This window comes from Dipteris shenzhenensis, chromosome 26, assembly GCF_047967505.1.
Source record: "Dipteris shenzhenensis isolate YYH24624 ecotype China chromosome 26, Dip_SZ_1.0, whole genome shotgun sequence".
Taxonomy (NCBI): Eukaryota; Viridiplantae; Streptophyta; class Polypodiopsida; order Gleicheniales; family Dipteridaceae; genus Dipteris; species Dipteris shenzhenensis.
Window position 1 is genome coordinate 17244872 of NC_141621.1, and position 12656 is coordinate 17257527.

The 12656-nt window shown below is 42.9% G+C and overlaps 1 protein-coding gene across 1 annotated transcript in view; it reads left to right on the top strand.

The window, feature by feature from the left end:
• The window catches only part of LOC147884746 (uncharacterized), a 28979-nt gene extending 17327 nt beyond the window's left edge, over positions 1–11652 (top strand). The window contains exons 3-6 of the mRNA XM_087397687.1: positions 5087–5205; positions 10899–10938; positions 11031–11175; positions 11281–11652. Of these exons, the coding sequence (XP_087253813.1) occupies positions 5087–5205; positions 10899–10938; positions 11031–11175; positions 11281–11403 (427 nt within the window). The 3' untranslated portion in view covers positions 11404–11652. The remainder of the gene's footprint in view (positions 1–5086; positions 5206–10898; positions 10939–11030; positions 11176–11280) is intronic.
• Positions 11653–12656: the final 1004 nt, after the last annotated feature.

Genomic DNA, 12656 nt, shown 5'->3' on the forward strand with positions numbered 1-12656 from the left:
AAGAGAACCCTAGGACCTAGTGTCCTAGTGGTACCACTAGTACTAGGTGTTATAAGACACAAAGTACTAGGTGACCTAAGTGCCAATAACTAAAGCTACATGGCACATACCAGGGTCCAGAGGGCATCAATACGACCGGGAGAAGATGGCCTATAAACCTAGTGTCCTAGTGGTACCACTAGTACTAGGTGTTATAAGACACAAAGTACTAGGTGACCTAAGTGCCAATAACTAAAGCTACATGGCACATACCAGGGCCTAGAGAGCATCAATACGACCGGGAGAAGATGGCCTACAAACCCCCTCCATGGTATGGGCTGAAGTATTCTGGAAACGTCTCAGAATACTTGGTATTTTTTGGTCATGGTGGCACATGTTCATCCAAAAGGATATAGCCACCTATGAATGTACAAGGTATGCCATATCATGTAACAAAGGGAACCAAGTGTAAAGCCTGTCGAAAGACTTCGAACTTGGAAATAGGGAAGTGCCTTTGTAAACATATCTGCTATGTTGTCCTCTATGGGAAGGTAGGCAACTCTATGTCTACTGCTGACAACCGCTCTCGAACATAATGATAGTGAACTTCAATGTGCTTGGTACGCGCATGAAACACTGGATTACGCGCAATGGCCAAAGCACTCTGGTTGTCAGTGTAGACCATAGTGGAGGATGTCTGGCGAATACCAAGATCTGTAAGTAACTGTCGAAGCTAGACACATTGTACTGTAGTGGTGAAGGCTGCCCTGTACTCAGCCTCACAGCTGGATGTGGCAACTGTTGGTTGCTTCTTGCTGAGGCAAGAGATACATGAACTGCCAAGCAAAAAACAGTTGCCAGTATGTGACACTCTGGTGTCGGAACAACCTGCCAAGCAAAAAACAGTTGCCGGTATGTGACACTCTGGTGTCGGAACAACGTGCCCAGTCACTATCCGTGTAAGCATGCATGGTAAGTGAACCCTGATCACCATAGAAGAGGGCTAAATCCTGAGTGCCTCTGAGATATCTGAAGACTCTCTTCACTGCCTACCAATGCTGTGAACTGGGCATGTGCATGAACCTGCTGAGTTGGGATACTGCAACTGTAACTCAGGTCTGATGTGGCATAAGTAAATGAGACATCCAACAGCCTGCTGGTAAAGAGTGATATCACATGGTGGGCTCCCATCATGAGCTGAAAATTTGAAGCCAGGGTCCACTAGAGTAGAGATTGGCTTGCAATCCTCAAACTTAAAACGATCAAGGAGCTGTCCAATATACTTGGACTGTGACATCATGATACCCCCTTCAACATGAGCAAACCGAATGCCCAAATAATAGTGCAGCTGTCCCATGTCTGACATTTCAAAAGCTTGCTGCAAATCAGCCTTGAAAGATGCAATATGCTGAGTATTAGGGCCCGTGATCAGCATATCATCCACATATAAAATCAGCACTAAAAAATCAGATCCACTCCCACGGACATAAAGAGTGGGCCCTGTGGGGCTATTGTGAAAACCAAGGGATAGTAAGTGTGCATGAATTTTAGCATACCATGCCCTGGGTGCCTGCTTCAAACCATAAAGGGCTTTTCTCAGCCGGCATAACTTGTTTTCAGAGCCAACAAACTCAAAGCCAGGAGGTTGTGTCACATAAACTTCTTTCTGCAGATCCCCATGAAGAAAGGCGGTCTTGATGTCAAGCTGGTGCACTTGCCAATAATGATGGGCTGCAATGGCAATGACACATCTAATAGTAGTAATCCTGGAAGTGGGAGCAAAGGTCTCCTCAAAGTCAATGCCTTGTTGGGCATACCCTTTTGCAACAAGACGGGCTTTGTGTTGATCTATGTTGCTATCATATTTCCTTTTTAATTTGTAGACCCACCGGGTACCAATGGCATGCTTGCAGGGAGGGAGAACTACTAATTCCCATGTGTCATTTTTGGCAATAGATTGTAGCTCAGGTCTCGTTGCATCCATCCACTCTTTGCTGTCAAAAGCATGTTTATGGCACAAAGGCTCTTCATTGCAAGCTGTAGCAAGGAGTGCAAACTCAAGAAAGTGACCATGCATCTATCTATTCCCTGATCTTGTCCGGGCAGCAAGAGGTTGATCTTGTTTGCTGTCTCTCAATGTGTCAAGAAGCCATCTGGGAACTTGCCTTTGTTGTCTATTGACAGCTCTTTCTTCAATCATTGCATCATGAATAGTGGGATCATTTTGTGCTGGAAGAGGAACCTGCAAATCAGCATGGGGTGCTGGCTGATCATTGCTTGTTGGAGGGCCTGTAGGAGGCTCATGTTGCTGGTCAAAGTCCTTCCCTCTGAGGGAAACAGAGGTAACCAAGAGTCAAAGGCATCAAACATGTCAACTTTTGGCTTAGCTTTGCAGTCCACAAGAGGAGATGGAAGAGGAACCTGCAAATCAGCATGGGGTGCTGGCTGATCATTGCTTGTTGGAGGGCCTGTAGGAGGCTCATGTTGCTGGTCAAAGTCCCCTTCTGAGGGAAACAGAGGTAACCAAGAGTCAAAGGCATCAAACATGTCAACTTCTGGCTTAGCTTTGCAGTCCACAAGAGGAGAAGCCGAATGTTCAGCAAAGATCACATCTCTACTTACAATAATCTTCCCAGTTTTTGGTTGGTATAACCGATACCCTCTGCTCTCTTGGCTGTAACCAATAAATATGCATTTGATTGCCTTATCATCAAGCTTATGTCTCAGCTGAGATGGTACATGAACATATGCAAGAGACCCAAAAACTCTGTTGTGTGAAAGTGATTGCTTCCTGCCTTTCCACAATATTTATAAGGCAAGGACTTGGCCTTAAGCATGCATCTGGCCATCTCCATAGTGGACCTGTTCTTCCTCAGGAAGAGGATTACACTGAGGAGTGTAAGGAGTAGTGCATGAGTGAACAATGCCCCGTGAAGACAAAAATGCATCAAACTCCTTTGACATATACTCTTTCTCCCTATCTGTGTTGAGGGTGACAAGCTTGCATCCTGATTCAATCTCAACCATATTCAGCCACCTCTGAAAGCATGAGAACACTTCAGATTTGACTTTTAAAGCATATACCCAGCGAATCTGATAAAGAGAAGCCAATTTGTCCCAAGCATCCTTTGCTGTCCTGCATGACCGGAATTGTGGAATAATGATTCTATCTTGCATGATAAAGCAATACAGGTTTGTGCATTTGCATATTCTTGCGCCATTTTTAGGGCATGTTGCAGGCCATATCCCAGGCACCCACACGCCTCGCGAGATAGCTTGCCTTGTATGTGCCTGTACCCCGGGATACCCCGCCATCTTGTGCTGCTCCAGATCTGCCTCTTCCAAGCCAGATCTATGCCATGTATGCATCGCCATCTGACATGGTCTTGACGCCATGTGTTGCAGCCACTTTGATATCCAAGCACTTTGCCCCCATGGCAGCCATCTTGCTGTCCATGTGGCCATCCCTTACGACCCAGGTTCACCCCTCCCATGCTCTCCTCATATGGGGGCTTATAGATGGGGAGCTGACCTTTTCCAACAGATTCATCTATGAAGCTATCGTCATAATGTCTATGAAGAATGGGAAGTTTGAAAAGGGGGGGGGGGTGGCTTACAGAGAGCTAAATAAACAAACCATCAAAGACTTTTTTCTAGTACCATTCACTGTCAACATTCTAGATAAAGTGGTGGAGCACAAGATGTATTTATTCATCATTCATCTTTAAATGGGAAGTACAAATAAGTACCTTTTGCACTTCTCTAACTTCTTAGCTTCATGCTTTGGTTTCTATGATCCTTCTGAATACTTCATCGTTGCCATTTGAAACCTCAACCATTGTGTGTGTGTAGCATTTCCTCAACACTTTGAATAAAGATATGACCTCTCTCTTCAGGCTCAAGAGACCTCGTGGGCCTATGAGACAAAGTACAATCAAAAGGTAACTCATACGCTTAAGCCACTGTGGGCTGAGGCAAAAGGCTCACTTAGGCCCTTGCCGATTGCTATGCTAGCAATCTCAAAAACTTAAATACTTAGAACTAGTGCTCAAAATACATATCTAGGTGCCATGGGATGTAGATGTCTGGTATCTATGTCCGTTGAGTTGTCTCTTGCTTTGGCGGGGGACGTGGTTGCCATGATTTCTGTATCGGATGGGCCATATCAAGAGTGATGCCTTGGTTAGAACGATCCCCTCTAAGGAGAGCTGAGATAGGCTGAACCTCCATTGTACATGCTTTGGTCACCCTTTGCATCGTGTGTGGTCTCTGTCTCTCTAGCTCTGCCGCTCCGCATCGTCTCTTCCCACTGATCCACTCTGCTCTTCGGTCAACTATTTCCTTCTCCTCTACACCACTATCCCAAGGATGACTTGAATGCATAGAAGTCTGTGACATGTGCCTGTTCCGATCTATCTTTGCCTCTGTGTGTGTGTGTGAGAGAGAGAGAGAGAGAGAGAGAGAGAGAGAGATCACTCCTTGAGGAATCTTTTTTCTGTGTAGATTTTTGGACTTTAGAACAACAAAAAACTCTATGATTGTATATATTCTAGTCTTACAAAGGTATATATAGAGACCATTGTTTTGATGCCTGCCAGTAGTTGTTTTGCTTACCAGCATCTAGGTGAAAGTATAGAAGAAAATTGTGAATAATTGGGTGATGAAATGCTTGGAGATAAAAATCCAACTCAATGGAGAAAATAAATGATAGACTTGTTTTGTGGACCGATAGGCACACTTTTAATTGCTAAGGTAGGTAACAGTTTATGAGGATGACAACGGATTTATCTTGCTTTATATTCTTCTACTTCTGTTGTTTTGATGCTGCCAGTATTTGTTTTGCGTACCAGGCAACAGTTATGAGGATGATAACACATTTATCTTGCTTTATATCATCCTTCTTTTCTGGTTTTGATGCTATCTTTCAATTGACTAAGGTAGGCAGCAGTTTATGAGGATAATGGATTTATCTTGCTTTCTATTCTTCTTCTTCCATTGTTTTGATGCTGCTAGTGTCTGTTTTGATGTAGTTGAAAGTAGAGAAGAAGATTGTGATGAATAGTTAGGTGATGAAATGCTTAATGTTGGTGCCATTGACTTTGAGCAGGATATTTTCTGGTGCTGTGGACCTCATTCGGGAACTTAAGCAGGATGGTTATCAAATAGTATTCGTGACTGGCTGCTTGGACTTTCTGATTGCTCCTTTAGCTCATGAACTTGGTGCAGGTGTGTTCTATCTTGCACTTTAAATCAATCAATTAATTTAATTAACTTTGGAGAAATATTGTTGACTGCTTTTTTTTGGTTACTATTTTATATATATTTAGAGTTCTATGCACTTGACACGAGCTACAAAATATTATAAGGATATTTAGAATGTGGTTTATATACTTGGTCATGTTGTGGTCTACAAAGTTTGTTTGGATCAAGATTCACATCCTAGAGTTTCACAAAGTATGCTGTAATTTTTATGCCCTTGTTTTGTGAGCCCTATTAGGGCAGGACTTTTGGCATGAATAAAATATTTCATGACATATGTGATGATATATGGAGGTCTACCAACACCATGTTGCTAGGGCACATCAAAGTTTTTGCAAACCAAAAGAACTCCAAACATTAGCTGTATGTCCCCGCATGTTACATTGGTATCAGCGCAATATGGTTCCTTTTGATTTGAGCTAGGTTGGAGGGAGTCTTGCCAGCAAAGCTTAGTTATGGGGACTCAGTTAGCAAAGGAGGGACCGTGCTTGGGATATTGTTTAATTTTGTATTTTGTCCCTATCCCAGAGTGGTGGTAGTAACCATACTCTATTAGCTCATCCCTCCCTCCCTTCATCGCGCATCAAGCTGGCTCTCGTCTTCACGCGTTGGATGCAAAAAACAGAGTAGAGCTATATATACCTTTATAGTCCATCACATCCACAGTTCACATTTATTGAAGCCACTTGACAACATACAAAATGTACTTTTACTCCAAATCCTCATCTTTACATAATCCCAGATAAACAACTTCCTTAGAAATACTCTCCTGATCAGGCAAACTCATATCAATCCGCTCTTCATTATTTACATGCAATAACAGATGCCATGTATCTCCTGACATAACAGAGCGGTGCACCTCATACTAAAAATCCCACAACTCACAAGACAACCACCCACAATTTGACCACGGATTTATTTCCTTAGGCCTGTGTTGAGCCAAGCTCGGGTGGTGCAGCTTACTAGTAATTCACTGCTCATCTCATGCTTGAGTTCTCTTTGTACATTCCATCTATGTTTCCACACAACTAGTCCCCACATGTTACATTGGTATCAGCGCAATATGGTTCCTTCTGATTTGAGCTAGGTTGGAGGGAGTCTTGCCAGCAAAGCTTAGTTATGGGGACTCAGTTAGCAAAGGAGGGACCGTGCTTGGGATATTGTTTAATTTTGTATTTTGTCCCTATCCCAGACTGGTGGTAGTAACCATACTCTATTAGCTCATCCCTCCCTCCCTTCATCGCGCATCAAGCTGGCTCTCGTCTTCACGCGTTGGATGCAAAAAACACAGTAGAGCTATATATACCTTTATAGTCCATCACATCCACAGTTCACATTTATTGAAGCCACCTGACAACATACAAAATGTACTTTTACTCCAAATCCTCATCTTTACATAATCCCAGATAAACTTCCTTAGAAATACTCTCCTGATCAGGCAAACTCATATCAATCCGCTCTTCATTATTTACATGCAATAACAGATGCCATGTATCTCCTGACACAACAGAGCGGTGCACCTCATACTAAAAATCCCACAACTCACAAGACAACCACCCACAATTTGACCACGGATTTATTTCCTTAGGCCTGTGTTGAGCCAAGCTCTGGTGGTGCAGCTTACTAGTAATTCACTGCTCATCTCTACTTATTGGCCTTTCCATCAGCCCACACGATGATTATCTTCGGGACTTTTCAAGGCATCGACCCACAATCGAAATCCCACAGCCAAGACTCGTAATTACGGTCTTCAGCAAGAGCAGCAGCTCGTAACTCTTTACGTGATCATAACTGCTCCACAGCATCACCTTCTCAAACACTAAGCTCTAGCATTCCATAAATCTCCCCAAAACTGCAGTCAGTGACCAAAGAGTGAGAGGGACTGGCTAGCTGATCGCATCGATCATCTCTGCTCTTACACAACTGCGTTCAGCGTCTAAATCTTTCTCTTGCTCGTAGAGTACTCCATACTCATAGCTTCATGCTGCCACAGTCCTTGGTTTCTCTCTCTTCACACCTCCAGCCACACAGTAGCTATACCCAATCAGATTCTAGATCTCTCCCGTCGCCTTTTGTCAACCCACTCTCCTCTTATCATCCAAAGTCCTCCGGCCCTTGAGTAGTGTCGCCTCCCCTCTCCGAAGCTTCTCCTTCTGTCCAAAGTACTCCAGGCTTGCAGCCTCGATCCCCGTCTGTTCGTTTTCCTTCACAAGCCTCTCTCCATGCTCCAGCCGTCGCCTGGTCTCTCCTGCCCGATCCTTCCCTACTTAGCAGCTTCCACCGAGCTCATGTGCAGCTGCTCTGCGCTCCATGTGAAGTCCTCCCCTCCTCCAAACCGCGCATCCACCTGATACTCCTCCAAAAGTTCCCTCAATCCTCCTCGCAGTCGCGATCCCTCAGCAACAGAAGACAACTTCTGTGTAACTCCAGCCAGTCAAGGAATTGAAGAGCTTCCCATACTCTCTCGAGTTATCCCAATGGGTTGATCTCCTAGAGCTATTTGAGCATCCAGCTCCTCAGATACTCTGCGCGCAGCTTGAAACTCTTCTCCAGTTGGCACCCAAGCTTCATAGATGGCTCTTCATTTTTTAATCATCCTCCCTCCTTGCTCCTGGTATACATGCGCCGCCCTTCCGCCCTCCGAAGCTCATCACCCCGTTGGCTTGGGTTCTTCCATCCTTGAAGACATATCAACCCCTTCAGTAGTTGCCATAAATGCGCCTCTTGGGTCCATTGCTTAATTCAGCTTTCAACTCAGCTTTGAAATCTGCAATTATTCAGTATGCAATATCTCCGATGAGTAAGTATATGCACAGTCCAAAGACAATACATTGGCAGGCTGTAAAACACATCAAGAAGGATGGGGGGGATATTTTGGTCATCATTCTTTATGTAGATGACATGTTGCTCACAGGGTCAAATGAGGAAATAATTGCAGATTTCAAAGCTGAGCTGACAGCTGAATTTGACATGACAGATTTGGGCATGTTAAATTTCTATTTGGGGATCTAGTTCATACAAGACAAGCGTGGCATCGTTATGTCTCAATCCAAGTATGTGCTTTGCTCTTGAATACGTTCAACATGCAAGATTGGGTTGAAGCTTACTATGTATGATGTAGGTGAATCAATGGATGCCACACTTTATAGCTAGGTTGTTGGATGCCTCAATACAAGGCATGATATTCAGTATGTAGTATCTCTAGTGAGTAGGTATATGCACAGTCCAAAATACATTGGCAGGTTGTAAAACGCATCTTCTGTTATTTGCAAGGCACAGTCTTATGGCTTGATGTTTCCCAAGGGGGGTGACTTGCAGATGCATGCTTATAGTGATTCATATTGGGCTGGAGACTATGATACTTGGCAGTCCACCAGTGGTAATTGTTTCCTTTTGGGCAAAGCTTGCATTTCTTGGCTGAGCAAGAAACAATCTACAGTGGCTACTTGCTCATGTGAACTTGCTCATGTGAAGCTGAGTATAGGGCAGCTTTCACAGTGACAACAAAATGTGTTTGGATGCGTCGTTTGTTTGCTGACCTTCATCTCTTATTGGAGGGTCCTTCTCCAATTCTCACTGAGAGTCAGAGTGCTATTGTAGTGGCAAAGAAGCACATTGAGGTTTATTATAATTAGAAAACCGTTTGAATAGAAGAAGTATGAAAGTACAAGAGCGAGTGAGGTTTTGTCTAAGTGACATCCTATCCACTAACTGTAGTTAGGGATCTGACTGTGGTTAGGGGGGAAAACCTCAATGAGGGAAAAGTGCCCCTAACCTACTTATTACATTACATTGGCCGCTGCCTAGAATATACCAATAATTCTAACACCCCTCTGCAGTGCCAATGTGGTGTACAAGGTAGTGATCAATCACAAAAACGAGATAAGTTCAAGGCGCTACGAAATGCCTCAAACTTCTCACGTGCAAGTGCTTTGGTGAAGATGTCTGCAACATTGTCATGTGTTGACACATAGATCATACTGATCTCCCGTGCATGCAACTTCTCTCTGACATTTGCTCTTTTTCTTGCATTCTGCTCCCTCAACTCTCACACTTTGTTGTATCCACAACTCAAATGTATCCTCTTTACTCAATGTCTTCTTTGCAGAGGGGCGTTAGAATTATTGGTATATTCTAGGCAGTGGCCAATGTAATGTAATAAGTAGGTTAGGGGCACTTTTCCCTCATTGAGGTTTTCCCCCCTAACCACAATCAGATCCCTAACTATAGTTAGTGGATAGGATGTCACTTAGACAAAACCTTACTCTCTCTTGTACTTTCATACTTCTTCTATTCAGACGGTTTTCTCACTCTTGCTCTCACTCTTGCATTCTGCTCCCTCAACTCTCACACTTTGTTGTATCCACAACTCAAATGTATCCTCTTTACTCAATGTCTTCTTTGCTAAGTTTGCTCCCAGCTTCCATAGGTGTGACAGCCTTTTTGTATTTCTCCATCTGGATCTGCTTTAGAATATCAGGGCAGTATTTCTCCTGCTTCTTCCTCTAGAACCTCCATGTCTTCAAGGATCCAGCTGAGCCATAAAGACTCGCAAAGAAGTCAATCCCTGTCGGGTATGTCATGCTATATCTTGTGGTACCCTTCAAGTACTATAACATACGCAAGGAAACATGCCAATAATTGGCACAGCAGCTCCAGTGAGAATGCAATGTTAGGACGAGTGCTGGTATACTTTGTTGTATCCACCAACTCAAGTAGTTTATTGCCAACTTTAATAGCTGTGACAGCCCTTTTGCATTCCTTGACCTGGAACTGCTTTATAAATTTTTTGCAGTATTTCTCCTTTTTGCCATATCTCAATCCCAAAAGTAATACAAAAGACCTAGGTTAGTCATGTCAAACTCTTTATGCATCTGCAACAAACCTGCTCCGAATCTGCTGCTCTGGATCTATTGTGTCTTCTGGTTGCAAGCTACAGTCCTAATCTGCTGACAGTCGAGTCGCCTATGCTTGAGGACTGCTAACATTCTAGGCTTTCTGAGTGCAGTTATGGGATTTACAAGTGTTACATAGGTATGGGGTAAAGGTGAACTGATGTGATGCTTGAGCTGGCTGGCAGTCTGGCATACTGCTTCCACTTTATATCCAGAGGCTTTCCAGAGTTCTTTTTCTCTTGCCCTCATCTCATCAAGTGTGCTTTTCGGTTTTATGAGATACATTGAGTGGTTCTTTCTTTATTTCATCAGATGCGTTGAAAACATGAATGTTCACCCTTTTTTTTCACCCTTTTTTTAGTAGATTTCAAAGTTGCAAGAGTTACTCTTATCTAGGGTGCAGACTTTCACACAGATCATGTGCTTTACATGATGAGCATGGTTAGGATCCAGATAGTTATCTATTAGTCTCTTAACGGCTCGTTCAAAAAGAAGACTGAAACTGCAAGCTCTGTGCTTTCATTTCCAAAGTTTTGTGACTGTCATTCAATAGACCTACATTTGATAGTCCTCAGGTTTAAACTTTTCTATCCTGTCTATGTTGTTTGATCAGAGTTGTATAATGGAAGATCTGCTTTTATTGAAGCGGTTGAAGAAGAATGTAGTCATGTTTGGAGCCATTTGATCAAAGATAACTGCGTCGGTGTGTAATCGGCACTACTTTGTTCAAGTTTTTAAAACCTAGTTGGAATTTCATGGCTACAGATTTTGTCTATGCAGCAGAGCTGGTTGAAGAGAATGGCAGGTATGGATATTTCTGTTTTATGAGCCTGCACTTATTTTCTGACTTGGATGCGTCATAATATTTATTGCATGTGAGATGTTCTTTTGCATCAGATTTACTGGGAAGCTGAAAGGAATGGCTTCAAGTAATGCTGAGAAAGCTGATCGAGTTAAAGAGTACGCAGCGAACCATGGGATCTGTCTCGAGGATAGCTTAGCCTTTGGGGACAGTGTTGCTGATATACCAATGTTGGAAGTTGTAAGTTGTACTGGACATCAAACAATCACTCGGCCACTAAAGGTCGTCGAGTTGATCAGCAGAGTTTATATTTTCTGTATTACTGACTTAATTTACTTAATACAGGTTGGTCATCCTCATGTAGTCAATCCAGATGCACGCCTTCAAGCACTTGCAGAGAAACGTGGGTGGCCTATCATCAATTGGGGTTTGGAACCAAGAACAGCAGTTTCTGCCATTGCTGCATAAACATCAGCCGTGTTTCTGTAACAATTTCAGACCAACGAGACACTAGGACATGGAAATGGAAGGGAAACATAAGTCGTTGCAGCGTGCTTGCCATTTTTTCAACTTCCAATTTTTCGGCAATAATCTTACACCATTTCCACGATTGCCAATTGGACTCTACACTATTATTATGTATTATTTAGGTGTGAGATTTCTTGGGTTCGTGTACCTCTTGTATCTCCTTCCCCTCTTACTTGTAAGATCTCTACCAAAGTTCACTTCTCAAGGCCTTTTTCCTTTTTCTTCTTCTTCCTTGATTGAACACACTCACACTCACACTTACGCTCACACTCACAATCATGCTCACACTCTCTCACTCACAGACATGCATGTACATGTGCACAAAAAGAGAGAGAGAGAGAGAGAGAGAGAGAGAGAGAGAGAGAGAGATGAGTGCGTTTAGGAAAAGAACCAAAAAGGAGAAGGACCTACAAAGAGTTTATCAATTTAAAAAAGCAAAGGGCCTACAAAGAGTTTATTAGTTAAACAAACGAGGGGCCTACGATAGCTTTTATTAATTTAAAAAATGGGATTTCTTCCTTATTACAAGGCATTTCTTTACATTAGCAATTTTGATTTGAGTTGTTACCTCCCAAAGCATAGTGGCTCTTGGCTAACCAAATTACACAACGGCATGCTCCTCTCAACATAATATTGGTCCTCTAGATGTTTTTGCACCGAGTAATCTACTTTCACTTTAGTACCTTTCATGACACTTGACCTTTATCTTACCAAGCTTGGCACCCTATTTGAAGTTGGACATGGCTATAAATCTCTTTGGTTCTATGGCATAAAGCACACCTTGAGTACCTTTCATGGCACTTGACCTTTGTACTTTGGATTACCAAGCTTGGCTCCCTACTTGAAGTTGGACACAACCATAAAACATGGATGGCTAATCTCTTTGCTTTTATGGCATAAAGCATACTTGTGATCGATTGGCTAGCATCGATGCGTGCTTTGAAAATTGCAACCTTTCATGACACTTGACCTTTATCTTACCAAGCTTGGCACCCTATTTGAAGTCGGACATGGCTATAAATCTGTTTGGTTCTATGGCATAAAGCACTTTGAGCACTTTTCATGACACTTGACCTTTGTACTTTGGATTACCAAGCTTGGCTCCCTACTTGAAGTTGGACACAACCATAAAACATGGATGGCTAATCTCTTTGGTTTTATGGCATAAAGCATACTTGTGATCGATTGGCTAG